At 55.8% G+C, this 17,162-nt stretch overlaps 3 protein-coding genes, 1 long non-coding RNA gene and 1 other non-coding gene across 8 annotated transcripts in view; 2 read left to right on the top strand and 3 right to left on the bottom strand.

The window, feature by feature from the left end:
- LOC141278398 (uncharacterized) overlaps positions 1-11,855 on the bottom strand; it is a 32,030-nt gene extending 20,175 nt beyond the window's left edge. The window contains exon 1 of the long non-coding RNA XR_012331120.1: positions 10,869-11,855. This is a non-coding gene — a long non-coding RNA (uncharacterized lncRNA). The remainder of the gene's footprint in view (positions 1-10,868) is intronic.
- Positions 976-6,522, top strand: CLPP (caseinolytic mitochondrial matrix peptidase proteolytic subunit). Of its 2 annotated transcripts, none has more exons than XR_012331119.1 (6): positions 976-1,241; positions 1,331-1,402; positions 1,962-2,058; positions 3,374-3,561; positions 3,673-4,577; positions 6,175-6,205. XR_012331119.1 is itself a non-coding variant. In XM_033854552.2 (6 exons), the coding sequence occupies exons 1-6, from the start codon at positions 1,056-1,058 to the stop codon at positions 6,348-6,350; spliced, it is 825 nt and encodes a 274-aa protein (XP_033710443.1). In that variant the 5' UTR covers positions 985-1,055; the 3' UTR covers positions 6,351-6,522. The 2 variants fall into 2 exon arrangements, 1 of the variants encoding a protein (XP_033710443.1); XM_033854552.2 differs by having other exon boundaries at positions 985-1,241; positions 4,472-4,577; positions 6,175-6,522.
- Positions 5,672-5,744, bottom strand: TRNAR-UCU (transfer RNA arginine (anticodon UCU)). Its single transcript has one exon. It is a non-coding gene; the product is annotated as a tRNA-Arg (tRNA).
- A 32-nt stretch (positions 11,856-11,887) lies between the features above and the next one.
- On the top strand, positions 11,888-13,778 carry ALKBH7 (alkB homolog 7). The gene is made up of 4 exons (XM_033854553.2): positions 11,888-12,130; positions 12,986-13,159; positions 13,247-13,371; positions 13,550-13,778. Exons 1-4 carry the CDS (start codon positions 11,927-11,929, stop codon positions 13,710-13,712), a joined length of 666 nt encoding a protein of 221 aa, XP_033710444.1. The 5' UTR covers positions 11,888-11,926; the 3' UTR covers positions 13,713-13,778.
- Positions 13,779-13,920: 142 nt separating this feature from the next.
- Positions 13,921-17,059, bottom strand: PSPN (persephin). Of its 3 annotated transcripts, XM_033854555.2 has the most exons (3): positions 16,625-17,059; positions 14,423-14,591; positions 13,921-14,338 (listed from the first exon to the last, which is right to left on the bottom strand). In XM_033854555.2, the coding sequence occupies exons 1-3, from the start codon at positions 16,715-16,717 to the stop codon at positions 14,031-14,033; spliced, it is 570 nt and encodes a 189-aa protein (XP_033710446.1). In that variant the 5' UTR covers positions 16,718-17,059; the 3' UTR covers positions 13,921-14,030. The 3 variants fall into 3 exon arrangements, with proteins under 3 accessions (XP_033710446.1, XP_033710447.1, XP_033710445.1); XM_033854556.2 differs by having other exon boundaries at positions 13,921-14,591; positions 16,163-17,059; XM_033854554.2 differs by having other exon boundaries at positions 13,921-14,591.
- Positions 17,060-17,162: the final 103 nt, after the last annotated feature.

The following is a 17,162-nucleotide window of genomic DNA, read 5'->3' as shown; positions in this document are numbered from 1 at the left end:
CACTGCTTCATCTCTGGGTTCAAAGTGTAGTTTATGAGCACCTACTGTGTGCCAGGCGAGGTTCTAGGCTCTGGGGACAAAATAAGGGACAACTCTGAGGTGACATTTGAACTGAAAGATGAAAAAGAATCCACCTTGAGAAGATGTGGAGGCAAAGAGAGGTCCCAACCGTAACCAGGAGCCTTCTTTCTCCCCCACACCTTTGTCCATTGTCTTCTCTCTTGCCAGGAATGCCTTTCCCTACCTAACAAACTCCTATACATCCTTCAAAGCCCAGCTCCAATGCCTGCTCCTCCTAGGAAGCCTTCCCAGACCGACCTTCCAGGCCAATTTCGCAACTCCCTCCCTTGGGCTTCTGCATCCTGGGGTCCCTCCCTCTGTCCCACGCGTAACCAGAGACTGATGGGAAGGTCTCAGGAGGAGTCGGTCCCACCAGGCTAGAAGATCATTGCTGAGGCCCAGGCCCAGTGAGAGCACAGAGTTGATATTTTTGTTGTTGATGTTTGCATTGGGTCTTTGTTGCAGCGTGCAGGCTTTCTCTAGTTGCGGCGAGCAGGGGCTACTCTTCGTTGCGGTGCACGGGCTTCTCACTGCAGTGGCTTCTCTTATTGTGGTGCACGGTCTCAGTAGTTGTGGCTCACGGGCTCTAGAGCGCTGGCTCAGTAGGTGTGGCGCACTGGATTAGTTGCTCCGCGGCATGCGGGATCTTCTCGGACCAGGGCTCGAACCCGTGTGCCCTGCACTGTCAGGCGGATTCTTAACCACTGCGCCACCAGGGAAGCCCCGGAATTGATTTTTGAAATAAGCAAGGAAGAGCAGAAAACTATGACGATTCTTTGGGAAAGAGACACAAACTGCGGCTTTAAAGTAGTTCCCGACTCCGCTCCAGCGTCCCGTCTCTGGCCACACCCTTTCAGGTTCCGCCCCGCCCTCGCCCCACCCCTAAACGTGCCCCCACGCTTCCCGGAAGTGGGCGGCCTCCTGAGCAAGCGCCGTGGGCGCAGAGCACGCCGAGAGTTGTAGTTCCGGCATCTTACAGAGGAACGTGCGCTGCGATGTGGCCCCAAATATTGGTGGGGGGGGTCCGGGTTGCAGCAGGTCTGTGCCCCGCGCTGGGGTCTCGCCTCGCCGCTCGCTTTCCCCCGCAGCGGACACCCGAGAACAGCCTGGCCCTGCAGCGGAGCCTACACGCGACGGCGGCCCGGGCGCTCCCGCTCGTTCCCATCGTGGTGGAGCAGACGGTACAGTGGCCAGGCGCGGACACGGCCCGGGGGTGAGAGGGCTGGGGCACGGAGGGTCCCTGACCCTCACCCCCATCTTTCTCCTCCAGGGTCGCGGCGAGCGCGCCTATGACATCTACTCTCGGCTGCTGCGGGAGCGCATCGTGTGCGTCATGGGCCCGGTGAGTGCCCCGTGCGCGGATCCTCCCCTGCGCCTGCCCAGACCCCCTGCTCCCCTCCCCCTCACACGTCCTTGATATCCGGACTTACCCCCCTTGACGTTCCTCCCTAGGCTCCGCTCTTGTCCCAACCTGACACCCACACCCACCCCCCTTCCAGGGCACATAAACCCTCTGATCCTCCTTCCAGGCCCTTAGTACCCTTTCTACACCTTCCTTAAATCCTCTGCATCTCCCTTCCTAATCTCTGACTCGCTCCCTCACCAATGACCCTCCTCCCCAATCCTGGGCTCCAGTCACTCTCCCCAGCCTCCTTACCCCTTCCCTTCCTGGGCCCAGTGTGTACTGACCCCACCCTTCCTGTAAGCCAAACCACCTGGGTCTGGATCCCCCAGCCCCACCCCGCACCACATCACCTCCTGGGTTCTGAAGTCTTCCTGATCCATCTTCCTTGGGCTCTGACCCCCATTCTGGTGCCCTGACTCATCCTCAGCCGACCCATAACTGCCTCCCTTATGCCTTCACCCCTATCTGGGGACACCCCTCCCCGCCCCACTTGCAGATCGACGACAGTGTCGCCAGTCTGGTCATCGCGCAGCTGCTGTTCCTGCAATCGGAGAGCAACAAGAAGCCCATCCACATGTATATCAACAGCCCCGGTGAGCAGGAACTTCCCCCGGTGCCAGGGTCCTCCGGGGGACTGAGACCCCAATCAGGGATGTCCTCTCTCTGGAGCAAGAAAGGGTGCAGAGCTTCCTTCAGAATCCCCCCAAAATGCCTTGAAACCTCCAAAAGCTGCCTCTTCCCTTGCTTTTAAACAGGCACCTGAACCTGCCTGTTTGATCTCACAGGTAACGTGTTTTGTTTGTTTTGTTTTGTTTTTAATAAATTTATTTATTTATTTTTGGCTGCGTTCGGTCTTCGTTGTTGCGCGCGGACGTTCTCTAGCTGCGGCGAGCGGGGGCTACTCTTTGTTGCGGTGCGCGGGCTTCTCATTACGGTAGCTCCTCTCTGTTGTGGAGCACGGGCTCTAGGCGTGTGGGCTTCACTAGTTGTGGCACGCAGGCTCAGTGGTTGTGGCTCGCGGGCTCTAGAGCGCAGGCTCAATAGTTGTGGCCCATGGGCTTAGTTGCTTCGTGGCATGTGGGATCTTCCCAGACCAGGGCTCGAACCCGTGTCCCCTGCATTGGCAGGCGGGTTCTTAACCACTGCGCCACCAGGGAAGTCCACAAATAACGTTTTTACCGACCTGACTTGGTTGTCGAGATTTTTAAATTGGTAGATTCCATCCTGCCCCCACAAGAAAAGGGAGAATAGCCAAACTTTTTGTTTTGTTTTGTTTGGCCGTGCCCTGCAACTTGCGGGATCTTAGTTCCCTGACCAGGGATCAAACCCAGGCCCATGGCAGTGAAAGTGCTGAATCCTAACCACCGGACCGCCAGGGAGTTCCCTGAATAGCCAATCCTGATTGATCGTTTACTGTGCCAGGCACTTTTCTAAGCACTTTATAGGCATTTAATTCATTTTATCTTCACACAGCCTGACGTGATTGATACTATTTAGTTATTCGCAATCTACAAGGAGGCACTGTAGCTCCAAAAGTCTGAGTAACTTGCCCCAGGTCACACATGAGAAACTGCCCAGCAAGGGGGGTCAAACCCAGGCAGGCTGGCTCCAGAGCCTTCACTCTTAGCCACTACGCTCCCAATTTCTAGTTTCTCTTGAAAATTTGGCAGATCTGGCCCCCGCCCTGGGCCCACATGCACGTGTGGCAACTGTCAGCTCACTCTGGAGCAAGTCCTCATTTTTTGCTCCCACCTGGCCTGTGTCACCTGCTTCTGTCACCTTCCTATCCCTGGTAGTACTTGTGTTTGGGACCCCGGCTTTAAAGGGCTTCACCAGCCCTCCCCAGGGCCAGAGGCTGCCCTAGGGAAAGGAGGGCACAGCCCCTCACTTGCCCCCCTCCACCCACAGGTGGCGTGGTGACCTCGGGCCTGGCCATCTACGACACGATGCAGTACATCCTGAACCCCATCTGCACGTGGTGCGTGGGCCAGGCGGCCAGCATGGGCTCCCTGCTTCTGGCCGCTGGCACCCCGGGCATGCGCCACTCACTCCCCAACTCCCGCATCATGATCCATCAGCCCTCCGGGGGCGCCCGGGTGAGTGCCGGGCCCCGTGAGCTGCTTTGGGGATGGGGGTGGGGGGTCTAGACAGAAGGACCAGCCGGACAGACGGAAGTCACGTGCGGGTGTGAATGTTTTAAAATGTAGGTTTTGGGGACTTCCCTGGCGGTCCAGTGGTTAGGACTCCACGCTTTCACTGCCGAGGGCGCGGGTTCAATCCCTGGTCGGGGAACTAAGATGCCGCAAGCCACGTGGCTTGGCCAACAACAAAAAAAGAAGTAGGTTTTATTAATGTGCAGGTACAGTGAGGCCAAGAGGTCAGGAGAGGGCTGCCATTGAAAAGACAGTTTGTTACTCACAGATCCCAAGAGGAGGGAGTGTGCCAGGCCACGGGGGCCACGCAGAGAGAGAGGCATCAGGGTTGGTCGGGAGGAGAGTGCAGGCAAGAGCCTTCATTGTGGTTTGTGCGGGCAGGAATGAGCGAGGCTTAAGACTGGCTAGCCTAAGTAGTTGCAGTGGGCTCTGGGGTGTAGGGACTGTCCCTAGTTGTCTGGTACCCTGGGGCGATGGGGCAGGGGGATGGTGACCCAGGGTGTGAGAATAGAGGAGGTGTTGGGGATGTGAGCTTGGATTGGCTGCTTTGCATGTGAAAAGTGTACTCTGGACAGCGGTTGAAAATCTTTAGGAATTAGCTGCCCTGGGAGGAGCTGTTCCTCCTGGTCAGGGAGGCCCCAGCTGCAGAAAATAAGAACATAGAGTTAATACTGGAAGCCTTCCTGGAGGCGGTGAGGTTGAAGCAGGCTGTGGAGGGACTCACAAAGCCCTGTCCCACCTGCTTGAAAACTGGCAGCCGACGCCCAGGGCAGGCTCCCGAGTCCCATCTCCAGTCTCCCCGTGAGTGGCACATGCTGATCCCAACCTTCTCCCTCTTGGGACGACCCCCCAGGGCCAAGCCACAGACATCGCCATCCAGGCGGAGGAAATCATTAAACTCAAGAAGCAGCTCTATAGCATCTACGCCAAGCACACCAAACAGAGCCTGCACGTGATCGGTGAGCACCCTCCTGCCCCACACAGGCCCCCCGCTGCTCCCTTCTATTGTAACCAACACATATGTACGGGTCAGGCCTCTGGACCTCTGTGCTGCTGACACCAGGGCTGGATCATTCTGTGATGGAGGCCTTCCTGGGCACTGTAGGAGGTGTGGCACATCCCCGGGCACTGCCCACTGGATGCCAGCAGCACCTCCAGTTGTGACGGCCAAAACCGTCTCCAGACATCGCCCAGCATCCCCTGGGGATCAGAACCCACCCCCGTTGAGAACCCCTGTTCTGAGCACTTTAAAAAGACTCATTTACAGGAGCCTCCCCAAAACTTCATTGAACTAGGTCCAGGGGGATTCCCGGGCTTTCCAGTGGTTGGGACTCCGTGCTTTCATGGCCGAGGGCTCGGCTTCAATCCCTGGTCGGGGAAACTAAGATTCCGCAAGCCATGCGGCGCGGCCAAAACAAAAAAAAAGAAATAGGTCCAAAGGTCTCCCACAAAGAATATTCCAAATGGTCAAGAAACAGAAGTCAAGAGGCTCATCACTTCTAGTGATGATGTTTAATAATGACATCATCAAGAAAGGCAAATCAAGGCCACGATGAGATACCATTTCAATCCACTGGAACGGCTCAAATAGAAAATACTGACACCCCCAAGTGCTGAGGGGAGCGTGGAGCCACTGGAACGTTTATCCACTGCAGGCGGCAGTGAAAACCATACAGCCACTTCCGAAAGCTGTCAGGCACTGAGGCTGAACACGCAGAAAGATGCGTGGTGGTTCTGCTCGGCGTATAACCGAGGGAATTGAGTGCTTCTGTCCGAAGATGTAGTCAGGAATGCAGCCCCATTCCTATGGTCCCAAACGGGAAAATACCGAAACGCCTGACAGCAGGGGAATGAGTGGTCAGTGGTGGTGCTTAGTCACGAGGTGGGATGCTGTACCGCCACGAGGACCGGTCCACAGCCTGGATGAATCTCAGAAACACAGTGCTGAGTGGAAAAAGGAGTAAATGCTCAGTGGTTATGTGTTTCTTTATTTACTTTTTAAATTAATTAATTAATTTTTTTGGCTGTGCCACGCAGCATGCGGGGATCTTAGTTCCCCAACCAGGGATTGAACCTGCACCCCCTGCAGTAGAAGTGCAGAGTCTTAACCACTGGACCACCAGGGAAGTCCCTGTGGTTATGTGTTTAAGGGGCAAAAACTGGCATAACGGATCCATGCCATTAGGCCACTGTTAGGGTAGTGGGTGGGGACAGTTAGTGACTAGACATGGCCCCGACGGGGTTTCGGGGGGCTCTGATCTAGGTGCCAGCCACGTGGGTGGGTTCAGTCTGAAAATCACCACACTGTCCACTTCCATGATCCACACCTTTTCCTGGACGTGCATTTACACATCAATAAGTTAACACACACACACACACACACACACACACACACACACACAAAACTGAAACAGGTATTTTATCGATGGGGAAACTGAGGCGCAGAGACAGGGAGGCCAAGATCACACAGGAAGGACTTGGGTGGATCGGGGACCCAAACGTGGCCCCAGGTCTCCACTCTTAACCACCCTCATCCCACTTCCGCTTCCCCCGCAGAGTCAGCCATGGAGAGGGACCGCTACATGAGCCCCATGGAGGCCCAGGAGTTTGGCATCTTGGACAAGGTTCTGGTCCACCCTCCCCAGGACGGTGAGGACGAGCCTGAGCTGGTGCAGAAGGAGCCGGTGGCGGCGGCGGCAGCAGTGGCAGAACCTGCCCCAGCGAAAGCCTGAGAGCTGCCCCTCACCCTCGCCCTCCGGAGGAAAGTGGAGGTGCCAGGCCTGCCCAGCCCTCGACACTGAGCCTAGAGGGGACCCTTGAGGAACTCTGGATTTGGGGGTGCCCCTCCGGGTGGGTATCCCAGCTGAGACACTGTGATTTTAAATTAAATCTTTGTAGACTTTGCTCCCGGCTGTGGTGGCTTCCCTCCATCCTCCACCATGGCACACGTGTGCCTACACCCTGACCTTCAGCTTCCTAACTTCAGCAAAGCTACTGAGCCTACATTCCAGGCACTGCTCCAGAGGCCGCAACTTACTGGGAAGAAAACACAGAAATCCCTGTCTGGAAGAAACTTACATTCTTGTGGGAGTAGACAGTTTTTTAAAAAGTCAGGGCAAGAGGTATGCAACGTGTGTGTGTGTGTGTGTGTGTGTGTGTGTGTGTGTGTGTGTGACAGTTTTAGATGGGGTGGCCTGCAAAGGCCTTGCTGAGAGGCTGACATTTGAGCAAAGACCTGAAGGAGGTCTTTGCAGAGGGTGGGGGGAGCAAGCTTGCTATCTTGGGAGACAGCAGTCTAGGCAGAGGGCATGGCAAGTGCAAAGGCCCTGTGGCAGGACTGTGGCTGGCACATGGGCGGAAGCACAAGGAGGCTGGGGTGGCTGGAGAGAGTGAGGGGGAGAGAGGAGAAGATGAGAGCAGGAAGGGGAGGAATACAGGTCGTAAAAGGCCTGGTAGGTCTGAGCAAGGAGGGAGATGCCCCATAGAGGGTTTCAAGAAGAAGAACAAAAAGGAACCACAGAGTGGTGGGTGGCGAGCGGCAAGCACAGAAACCAGGAGACCAGTGAGGAAACTTGTAATCACCCAGAGGAAGGCTGACGGCTCCGGACACGTGGTGAGAGAGGTCAGATTCTAGCCAGCTTTTAAAGGCAGGGCTGGGACTTCCCCTGTGGCGCAGCGGTTTAGAATCCTTATGCCAATGCAGGGGACACAGGTTCCATCCCTGGTCTGGGAAGATCCCACATGCCGAGGAGCAACTAAGTCCGTGCGCCACAACTACTGAGCCCACGTGCCTAGAGCCTGTGCTCTGTAACAAGAGAAGCCACCGCAATGCGAAGCCCACACACTGCAACGAAGACCCAACACAGTCAAAAATAATAATAATAATAAATTTTTCAAATAAATAAAAACTAAAGGCAAGGGGCTTCCCTGGTGGCGCAGTGGTTGAGAGTCCGCCTGCCGATGCAGGGGACACGGGTTCGTGCCCTGGCCCGGGAGGATCCCACGTGCCGCGGAGCAGCTGGGCCCGTGAGCCATGGCCGCTGAGCCTGCGCATCCGGAGCCTGTGCTCCGCAACGGGAGAGGCCACAGCAGTGAGAGGCCTGTGTACCGCCAAAAACAAAACAAAACAAAAACTACAGGCATGGCTGTCAGCTGCAATGTGAAATTTGAGAGAGAAAGTCATCTCCCAAAACTCCAAGGCGTTGGCCCAAAGCAGCTAGAAAGATGGAAGGAAAGATAAGACGTTCCTGGGAAAGTTCAGGAGGAGCAGGATTGGGGGCCACGATCAGGAGCCGGTTTTGGACGTTTGATGTCCAAGTGCCCCAGACATCCCAGGGGATGGGTAAGTCTGGGGTCAGGGTTGGAAATAAAAATGTAGGAGACTTCAGCATGTCTACGACTTAGTGGTCAGGCTGAGAACTGGCTATGGCGTTTGGACCTCGGAAATCACGAGTGGCCTTAGATAAATAAGAACACTTTCGGTGCTTTGGGGGCCAAAAACCAGATTGGAGTGGAGCCAGAGAGAAGGGGCTGGAAAATATTGGAGCTAAACAAGTCTTTTAAGGAATTTTGCTGTCAAGGAGAACAGAGAACTTGGGGCTGTCGCTGGAGGGTGTGTTGAGGTCAATTTCTTTTTTTTTTTTTAATTCAGGGGGCTTTTAAAAAATTTATTTGTTTTATTTATTTATTTTTGGTTGCATTGGGTCTTCGTTGCTACGCATGGGCTACTCTTCGTTGTGGTACGCGGGCTTCTCACTGCGGTGGCTTCTCTTGTTGCGGAGCACGGGCTCTAGGCGTGCGGGAGTTGTGGCACACGGGCTCAGTAGTTGTGGCTCACGGGCTCTAGGCACACAGGCTCAGTAGTTGTGGCTCACGGGTTTAGTTGCTCTGTGACATGTGGGATCTTCCTGGACCAGGGCTCGAACCCATGTCCCCTGCATTGGCAGGCAGATTCTTAACCACTGCACCACCAGGGAAGCCCCAGAGGACTTTTTAATTTGGCTTCATTCATCGGATACATTTAGCTGAACTTTTCATTGTGCACACCTTATAATGTATACAAAAGTTGAGAAATTAGGATAATGAGGTCTCACGTACCCATCACACCAACTCAAGAATTACCCATTCACGGCCAATTGTGATTCGTCCCTCCCCCCCACCCCCCATGGCACTGTATTACTTTGAAGAAAATCCCAGCTTTTCATTTCATCTGTAAATATTTCGGTATGTATTTCTAAAAGGATAAGGAATCTTTATGTCTCAAAAAACTAAAAATAGAACTACCACATGACCCAACAATTCCACTCCTGGGTATATATCCCCAAAAAACAAAAACTCCAATTAGAAAAGGTACATGCACCCCAATGTTCATAGCGTTATTTACAATAGCCAAGATATGGAAGCAACCAGAGTGTCCATCAACAGAGGAATGGATAAAGAAGATGTGGTGTATATATACACGGTGGAATACTACTCGGCCATGAAAAAGAACGAGGTTTTGCCATTTGCAGCACCATGGATGGACTTGGAGGGTATTAAGCTAAGTGAATTAAGTCAGACAGAAAGACAAATTCTGTATGGTATCACTAATATGTGGAATCTAAAGAAGTACAACAAACTAGTCAATTGTGAAAGACAACTTTTCCAAGGACATTGGGGGTGGTAACGCGAGCGATGGGGAGCGATGCGGAGCAGCAGATGAAGCTTCGCTTGCTTGCCTGCCACTCACCTCCTGCTGTGCAGCCCGGTTCCAAAAAGGCCAGTCCGCGGCCCAGGGGTTGGGGACCCCTGATACAGAGAACAAACTAGTGGTTACCAGTGGGAAGAGGGAAGGGGAGAGGGGCAATATAGGCGTAGGGGATTTAAAAAAGGGTTATTATGGGATTATATGAAATCGTGTGTGTAAAACTTTTGAAAATTATAAAGCACTACGGAATTTAAAGAATCTTTCATTCAAAAAAGAAAGTTAATGAAAAATAAATACGGGGGGACTTCCCTGGTGGTACAGTGGTTAAGAATCCACCTGCCAATGCAGGGGACACGGGTTCAAGCCCTGGTCCGGGAAGATCCCACATGCCGCAGAGCAAGGAAGCCCGTGCGCTACACCTACTGAGCCTGCACTCTAGAGCCTGTGAGCCACAACTACTGAAGCCTGCGCCCCTAGAGCCTGTGCTCTGCAACAAGAGAAGCCACCGCAGTGAGAAGCCTGCGCACCACACAAAGAGTAGCCCGTTTGCCACAGCTAGAGAAAGCCCACGCACAGCAACGAAGACCCAACGCAGCCAAAAACAAATTTAAAAAATAAAAAAAATAAAAATAAATAGGGGGGGCTTCCCTGGTGGCTCAGTGGTTAAGAATCCGTCTGCCAATGCAGGGGACACGGGTTCGAGCCCTGGTCCGGGAAGATCCCACATGCCACGGAGCAACTAAGCCCGTGCGCCACAACTACTGAGCCTGCGCTCTAGAGCCCACGAGCCACAACTACGGAGCCCGTGTGCCACAACTACTGAAGCCCATGTGCCTAGAGCCCATGCTCCGCAACAAGAGAAGCCACTGCAATGAGAAGCCAGCGCACCGCAACCAAGAGTAAGCCCTGCTCGCTGAAATTAGAGAAAGCCCGCGTGCAGCAACGAAGACCCAACGCAGCCAATAAATAAATAAATAAATATGGGGACTTCCCTGGTGGCACAGTGGTTAAGAATCTGCCTGCCAATGCCGGGGACACGGGTTTTCGAGCCCTGGTCCGGGAAGATCCCACATGCCGTGAAGCAACTCAGCCTGTGCTCCACAACTACTGAGCCTGCGCTCTAGAGCCCATGAGCCACAACTACTGAGCCCACATGCCACAAGTACTGAAGCCCAAGTGCCTAGAGCCCGTGCTCCGCAACAAGAGAAGCCACCACAATGAGAAGCCTGTGCACCGCAATGAAGGGTAGCTCCCGCTCGCCAAAACTGGAGAAAGCCGGCCCCCAAAACGAAGACCCAACGCAGCTAAAACTAAATAAATAAATAAGTAAATAGGGACTTCCCTGGTGGTCCCGTGGTTAAGAATCCACGCTTCCACTGCAGGGGGTACAGGTTCAACCCCTGGTCAGGGAACCAAGATCCTACATGCCAAGCAGTGTCGCAAAAAAAAAAAAAAAAAAACCTGTAAAAATTTAAAAAATAAATAAATAGACAAAAGGATAAGGAATCTTTAAAAAGACAACCACAATATCATTTTCAAACTTTAAAAAAATAACAACACTTACCATGGTCGAATATTCAACCCATGTCAAAATTTCCCTGGCTGTCGCTATTTCTTTTTTTTAGTTTGTTCCAATCAGGATCCCAATAAGGTGCAGGCATTGCCGCTGGTTGATAAATCTTTAAGTGTCTTATTACTGCAGGTTTCCCCTTAATCTCTCAATCTCTCCCTCTTTTTCTTCTCTTTCCTTGAAAATCACCGGTTGGAGAAACATCGTTGTTTGTCTTGTGGACTTTCCCTCTGTCTGAATTTTGATGATGTGATTCTGTCCTTGGTATTTCCGGTAACCTAGTGTATGAATCTAGACAAATCTGATCGGATTCACGTTCCGCTTTTTGGCAAATGACCTCTCAGTTAAGGGTGCCTCCTAGCAGGAGGCACATTAAATCCAGTTGTCCCTCTTTCATGACGTTAGGAGGGAATGAGAGTCCTTGTCTAGAACCACAAATATTCCAATAAGGCCTGCAAAATGGTGACATGACAATTCTACCATTAAAGGAAGAGGATCTTTTGTTTATGTCCTGTTTTTAAGCTGGGAGCCAGCCTGTTTGTATGGGGGTGGGAATGACCCAGTAAAGAGAGGGGGAACGGGAGGCGCCTCGCTTTGACCTTTGACTGAATCCCCTAACTCCACAAACCTGGCCCCAGCCCATAATCACAGCCTTGACGTCACTCCCTTGACCCCTAGATCTCAGCCTAGCTGTACTCTGCCCTTAACCTCTAGCCTTGGCCCAATCCTTCTATGACCCCTGACCTCTGACCCCCGGCCCTATCAAGCCTTCGCCCACCGCCGCCCCGCCCTCTGGAAGACGGACTTTAGGCACAGCCATTAGTCTGAGTCACTGCGGTCGATGGCGCCCAATACCGCGGGAGAGGAGGCGGATTATGGGGAGAGCCAATAGCTCGAGAGGGCGAGCCGAGTAACAACCAGTAGCCTTGAGCGAGAGGCGGGACTCTGAGAAACGCCAATCGCTGGAAGGACTCGGCGTAACCACAGCCAATGGCTCTGGGGCGGGGGCGTGCTCCTGACCCCGGCAGCTTCCACGACCCGGCTCCGGGGCTATGGCCGGGAGTGGGCGGCTAGCGCTGCGGAGCGTGGCCGGGCAGGGCTGGGTGCGGGGCTCGGGGCCGGCCGTGCTAAGCCGCCTACGGGACGCGGCCGTGGTACGGCCCGGCTTCCTGAGCGCGGCCGAGGAGGAGACACTGAGCAGCGAGCTGGAACCCCAGCTGCGCCGCCGTCGATACGAGTACGATCACTGGGACGCGGTGAGGCTGCTGGCGCTGGGGGCGGAGCCACAGCGGGGCGGAACCTGGGACGTTAGGGGCGGGACGGGGAGTGGAGCCCTGGGGTGGGCGAGGCTACATCTGGGGGCGGGACCTGGGAATGGGGGCAGTGTCTTGAAGCTGAGGGGCCTTGCGGGCAGGGAGAGCGCTTTGGACATGAGGGCAGGGTCGTAACAGGAGGCAGAACCTGGAACTGAGGGGTGTTTGGGGAACAGGACCAAAGTTAGGGGCGGAAACGGTGTGGAGGGAGTGAGGGAGGGTCACGGGTTGGGGGTGGACCTGGTGTTGGGTGGGATCATGTTGTGAATATTGAAGCTGGGCCAGCATTAGGGACGGCATCTGGGACTGAATTGGAGCCTGATGGTGGGTAGAAAGGACTGAGGCCAGGGGTTCGATCCCTGGTCCAGGAAGATCCCACACGCCACGGAGCAACTAAGCCCATGTGCCACAACTCCTGAGCCCAGACGCCACAGCTACTGAAGCCCGTGCTCCGCAACAAGAGAAGCCACCGCAATGAGAAGCCCGCTCGCCGCAACTAGAGAAAGCCTGCGCGCAGCAACGGAGACCCAACACAGCCAAAAATAAATAATATTTTTTAAAAAACGACTAAGGCCAGACCCAGATGGGTCAGGGTTGGGGTCTGAGACCCAGCATCATGGGGTAGATAGGACCAAGGTTGTGAGTTGAGGGTGGGGTCAAGGGTCATGCTGGAAAAACCAGGCCTTTGCTTTGCACTTCCACCACCCTCTCCCCCAACCCACCCTAGCCCCACAATGTGCCTTAGTTTCCCTTTTCGCCCCTGGGAGCTTCCAGGCTTGACCTGAGCTCTCTGGGCAGGCCATCCACGGCTTCCGAGAGACAGAGAAGTCGCGCTGGTCAGAGGCAAGCCGGTCGATCCTGCAGCGTGTGCAGGCAGCCGCCTTTGGCCCCGGCCAGACCCTGCTCTCCTCGGTGCACGTGCTGGACCTGGAACCTCGGGGGTACATCAAGCCACACGTGGACAGCATCAAGGTGTGCAGAGGCCAGTGCCTTGGAGTTCCTGGCTGGGGGTGAGCCGGCCAGGCCAAAGCCCACCTGCCAGTGTGTCCCCTCTTCCAGTTCTGTGGATCCACGATTGCTGGCCTGTCCCTGCTGTCTCCCAGCGTCATGCGGCTGGTGCACACCCAGGAGCCAGGGGAGTGGCTGGAACTCTTGCTGGAGCCGGGCTCCCTCTACATCCTTAGGTACTGGCAGCCAGGGAGCCCCCACCCCACCAGTAACTCCTGAGATGCCCACCCAGCACTTTGAGCACCTTCTCTCCTTCAGCCCTGACAGCAGACTCTACCCCCCACCGCAGGCGCTCTGCCTGGAACAGGGGCTGCCCTCACCCCACCTGGCCACAGCCTCTATTTTCTCTTGCAGGGGTTCAGCCCGTTATGACTTCTCTCACGAGATCCTTCGGGATGAAGAGTCCTTTTTTGGGGAGCGTCGGGTTCCCCGGGGCCGACGCATCTCTGTGATCTCCCGCTCCCTCCCTGAGGGGATGGGGCCTGGGGAGCCCGGGCAGCTGCCCCCACCCTGCTGACCCCGGGGCCCTCCCCCCCAGCTGCTCAAGACACCGTGTTTGTGAATAAAGTTGGAGAGTGGACAAGCTGGCCTTCCTGGCACCGGCTGTTCTGGGGGGCTGGAATCTGCAGGGGAAGCCCGGGACCCCACCTGCCCACCCGTCGGGAGCATCCCCGGCAGGACACACACTCACGAGGCTGGAGGAGCAGTTTCCTTTATTGCGCCCCTTGCTGGCGGCCCAAACCACCTCCCCTTCTCTTCGCCTCAGCATCCAAGCCTCCAATAAATAAGTCAGCTGAGCTCCTCCAGCGGCTGCAGGGCCCCAGGCCGGGCATTCTCAGCCACCGCAGCCACAGGCTGCCGCCGAGAGCTGGGGCAGCCGCTGCCAGCGGTGGCGATCGTCGAGGAAGGCCACATCGGCGTAGCGGGTGGGGCGGCAGCAGGGCCCACCGTGGGCTCGGCCCTGACCCCGCAGCCGGGCCAGCGTCAGGCCGTGCTGGGTGCGGGCGCCGCGGGGACAGCTGCCGGCACAGTAGCGGAAGATGACCGTCTCCTCCGACGTGTAGCCCAAGCCCAGCTCGGCCACGGGCAAGGGTAGGCTCCACAGCTGGCACGGACCGGCCAGGGCTCGGCGCGGGCGGGTGCCTGCGGGGACAGGGGGCAGCTGACAGCGGGCAGGGTCTGGGCGGGAAGGAGTCGGGGAGCGCATGGGGTTCTGGGGGTCCTTACCCAGCTGCGGCCTCCAGGTCCCTCTGTCCACCACTGGCTCAGACAAGAGCTCCTCCTCTGCCACCGAAGCCCCCCAGGCCCCAGGGCCCCCGCGGAGGTCCAAGTGCAGGGTCAGGAGCAGCAGAGAGCCTAGCAGGACTCGTCCTGTGGCCATGGTGACGGGCAGGTCCTGAGGGTGGAGATGCCCTGCGTCCTCAATTTATCCCCCGCCTGAGCTGCGGAGATAACCTCTTCACTGCCGGCCGCTGCCCTGTCACAAAGGCCTCCGCGTCCCACACCTGGGGCCCAGGCAGTCCCTTTCCTCCTGCCCCACACCGCACATCCTTCTAAGAGTTAAGGGCGCACACCCCCCGCATACCCCATCCAGACATTCCACAGACCTATTTCCGACACCCCCTCCGCCCCCTGATTTACGAGTGTCGTGGCGGCAGCCAGGGCCGAGCCCAGGGCGGGCAACCAGGGTCCCCACCCGACCTGCCATCTGGAGGGAGAGGTGGGGGGCCCCGTGGGTCCCCCACTGGGGGCTCTCCCCACTTGGGCAGGGTGCTGGGGCTCAGTAGCCCCTGTGTCACGCACCAGGTAGAGCAGATGTGGGTAGGGGGAAGAGGTGGGTTGGCAGGTGGGTGAGCTGATGGGGAATCCATCGTGGCTCCCGCCTGGAGGATTAAGACATCATGCCCCTGTCTCCGGGCCTGGCGGGGCCAGCATCAAAACAGGAAAGGGGAGAGGCCCGGGGACAGCCAAGAGCTGGGACACCAGGGGCAGGAAGCTCACCCCGCAGGGACTCCTGTCTCTAGAAGGCCAACCTGAGCCCCCTGGGACCTCAGTCCTGCCCTAGGGTCAGAGGGCATCAGAGCAGAGGGCGGTTAGGCCCCACCCTGGTCCCGGCGACCTCCCTGCCCTTCCCATCACCCCAGGGAAGTGAGCCTCCATCCCCAGCCGTGAAAGGGGGCTAAACCAGAGTCCCTCCCACGTGGGGAGGACAGACAGAAGACGCATTTAGTGTGTAACGTGGTGCCTGGCACTGTGCAGTTGCGAGAGCTTCTGAGGCAAGGGAAATACGAACAGCTTGTGGAGGTTTGACGAGGTGCTCAATCTCACGCAGGTGAGACTGGATTAAAACTCGGATGAGACTGTGCACCCAAGATTGGCAGACATCAAAGTGTGCTTACACCCGGCTGGGTGTGTGTGTGTGTGTGTGTGTGTGTGACACGGGCACGCCTGTTGGTAGCACTGTAAATCGGTAGCCGCTGAGCATTTGCTGCAGAAGGTGCAAATCACATCCCTGATCCAGGACACCTGCTCAGGAACTCCTCCTCCTCAGGTGAGGCAAGATGCAAGCTCAGGGTTATTCGCTGCCTTTTGTATCAGCAAGAGACTGGAGAGGACCTCAACTCCACCCACAGGGGACCGCCTCAATGGTTTTGGTGTGGTTTTTCTTGCGCTGTTTATTGAGACTACTTTCAGATGGGGGGTGGGAACGTCACTTATCCAAAGTCACCCAGAATTAAGAAACACTGGTGGGATTTGGACCCAAGTCAAGCTGAATGGAAGACCCCTGCTCTGAACCACCGGGGCACATGGCCCGGCCTGGTGGGGAGGCCTTAGACCTCGGTCCACGTGGCAGGCAGAGCAGGGGTGAAATTGCCAGGGCAAGGGGCCATTGCTTCTCTCCCAAAAGGCCTGGCGGAAGGATGGGGAGGGAGGGTGGAATGACCTGGGACATTCCTAGGAATTAACCTGGCGTCTCAGGCATTCCCACTCGGCAGCCAAGGGCCTGTGGAACTGGATGGGAAAGTTTTCCACCCGCAGTCTCCAGCTTGGGCAAGACGGAAGGCCGGCATCCTGCCCCCAGCTGGATCCCTCCAACGGGGGTTCAGAAGTACTCCTGCTGCCAAATTCCGCTTCCAGCAACGTGACTATCCACGAACTCAAAAAGCCCTCCTGCTACAGCACTCCTAGCAATGCTAGATAAAATAAACACCTAACCAACTTGTAAGCATCTAAGGGAAGCCCCAGAAACATCACTGGGAAGTTGAAAAATAGGGGCCAGATGCCAAGATCAGCAAGAAGGGGGTTTGGGATTTTGTCGCCGTGTAGGGACAGAGCCACAAGCTGAGAACCACACCTAAAATGGGCTCAGGACAGGACTTCTGGGGCACCTGCTGGGAGCATAGGCAAAAACCATCTGGAAGGACTTGCCTGCAAAGCAGACCATGCGGGAGTCTCACAGATGGAGGCCCGAGCTGGCCATGAGTCCGCCATCCCAGATCCCAAAACACGAGAACAGATCATGAAAAGGAGTCAGGATACAGCAGGATGCCTGTGAGCTTCAGGTCCTAGGTGAGTGTGATGGAGACTGTAAGTCAAGGATGCTTAAAACTAAAAATGTGAAAGAAGGGATCAAAAACAGAAGGGGCCAGACACTCAAAGCAGACCTGCTGCACTGAGAAAGAAACAAAGATAACTTGGAGAATTGGAAAACAGACAGTGAAACTAAGTACTGAATGGTTTAGGTGGTGGCTAAGCCACAGCTGAAGAGAGAACTGGTCAAAGGAAGACCTGAAAGAGATCACCCAGCAGAAGCCCAGTGGAGGAGGCTGAGGGGTAAGGAGAGGATTAAGTTCTAGAGGTTTCAGAAGCAGTGGACTGGAGACTGAGAGAAGTAAACTGTGGAGAAAACACTGGGGTCCTCAGACTCAGAGGGTGGGGTGACAGACGGGCAGCGGGACAGGAGGTG

Source organism: Tursiops truncatus, chromosome 3 (genome assembly GCF_011762595.2).
Source record: "Tursiops truncatus isolate mTurTru1 chromosome 3, mTurTru1.mat.Y, whole genome shotgun sequence".
NCBI lineage: Eukaryota > Metazoa > Chordata > Mammalia > Artiodactyla > Delphinidae > Tursiops > Tursiops truncatus.
The sequence above is the reverse complement of the archived record's forward strand: the minus strand, read 5'-3'. Positions and strand labels throughout refer to the sequence as shown.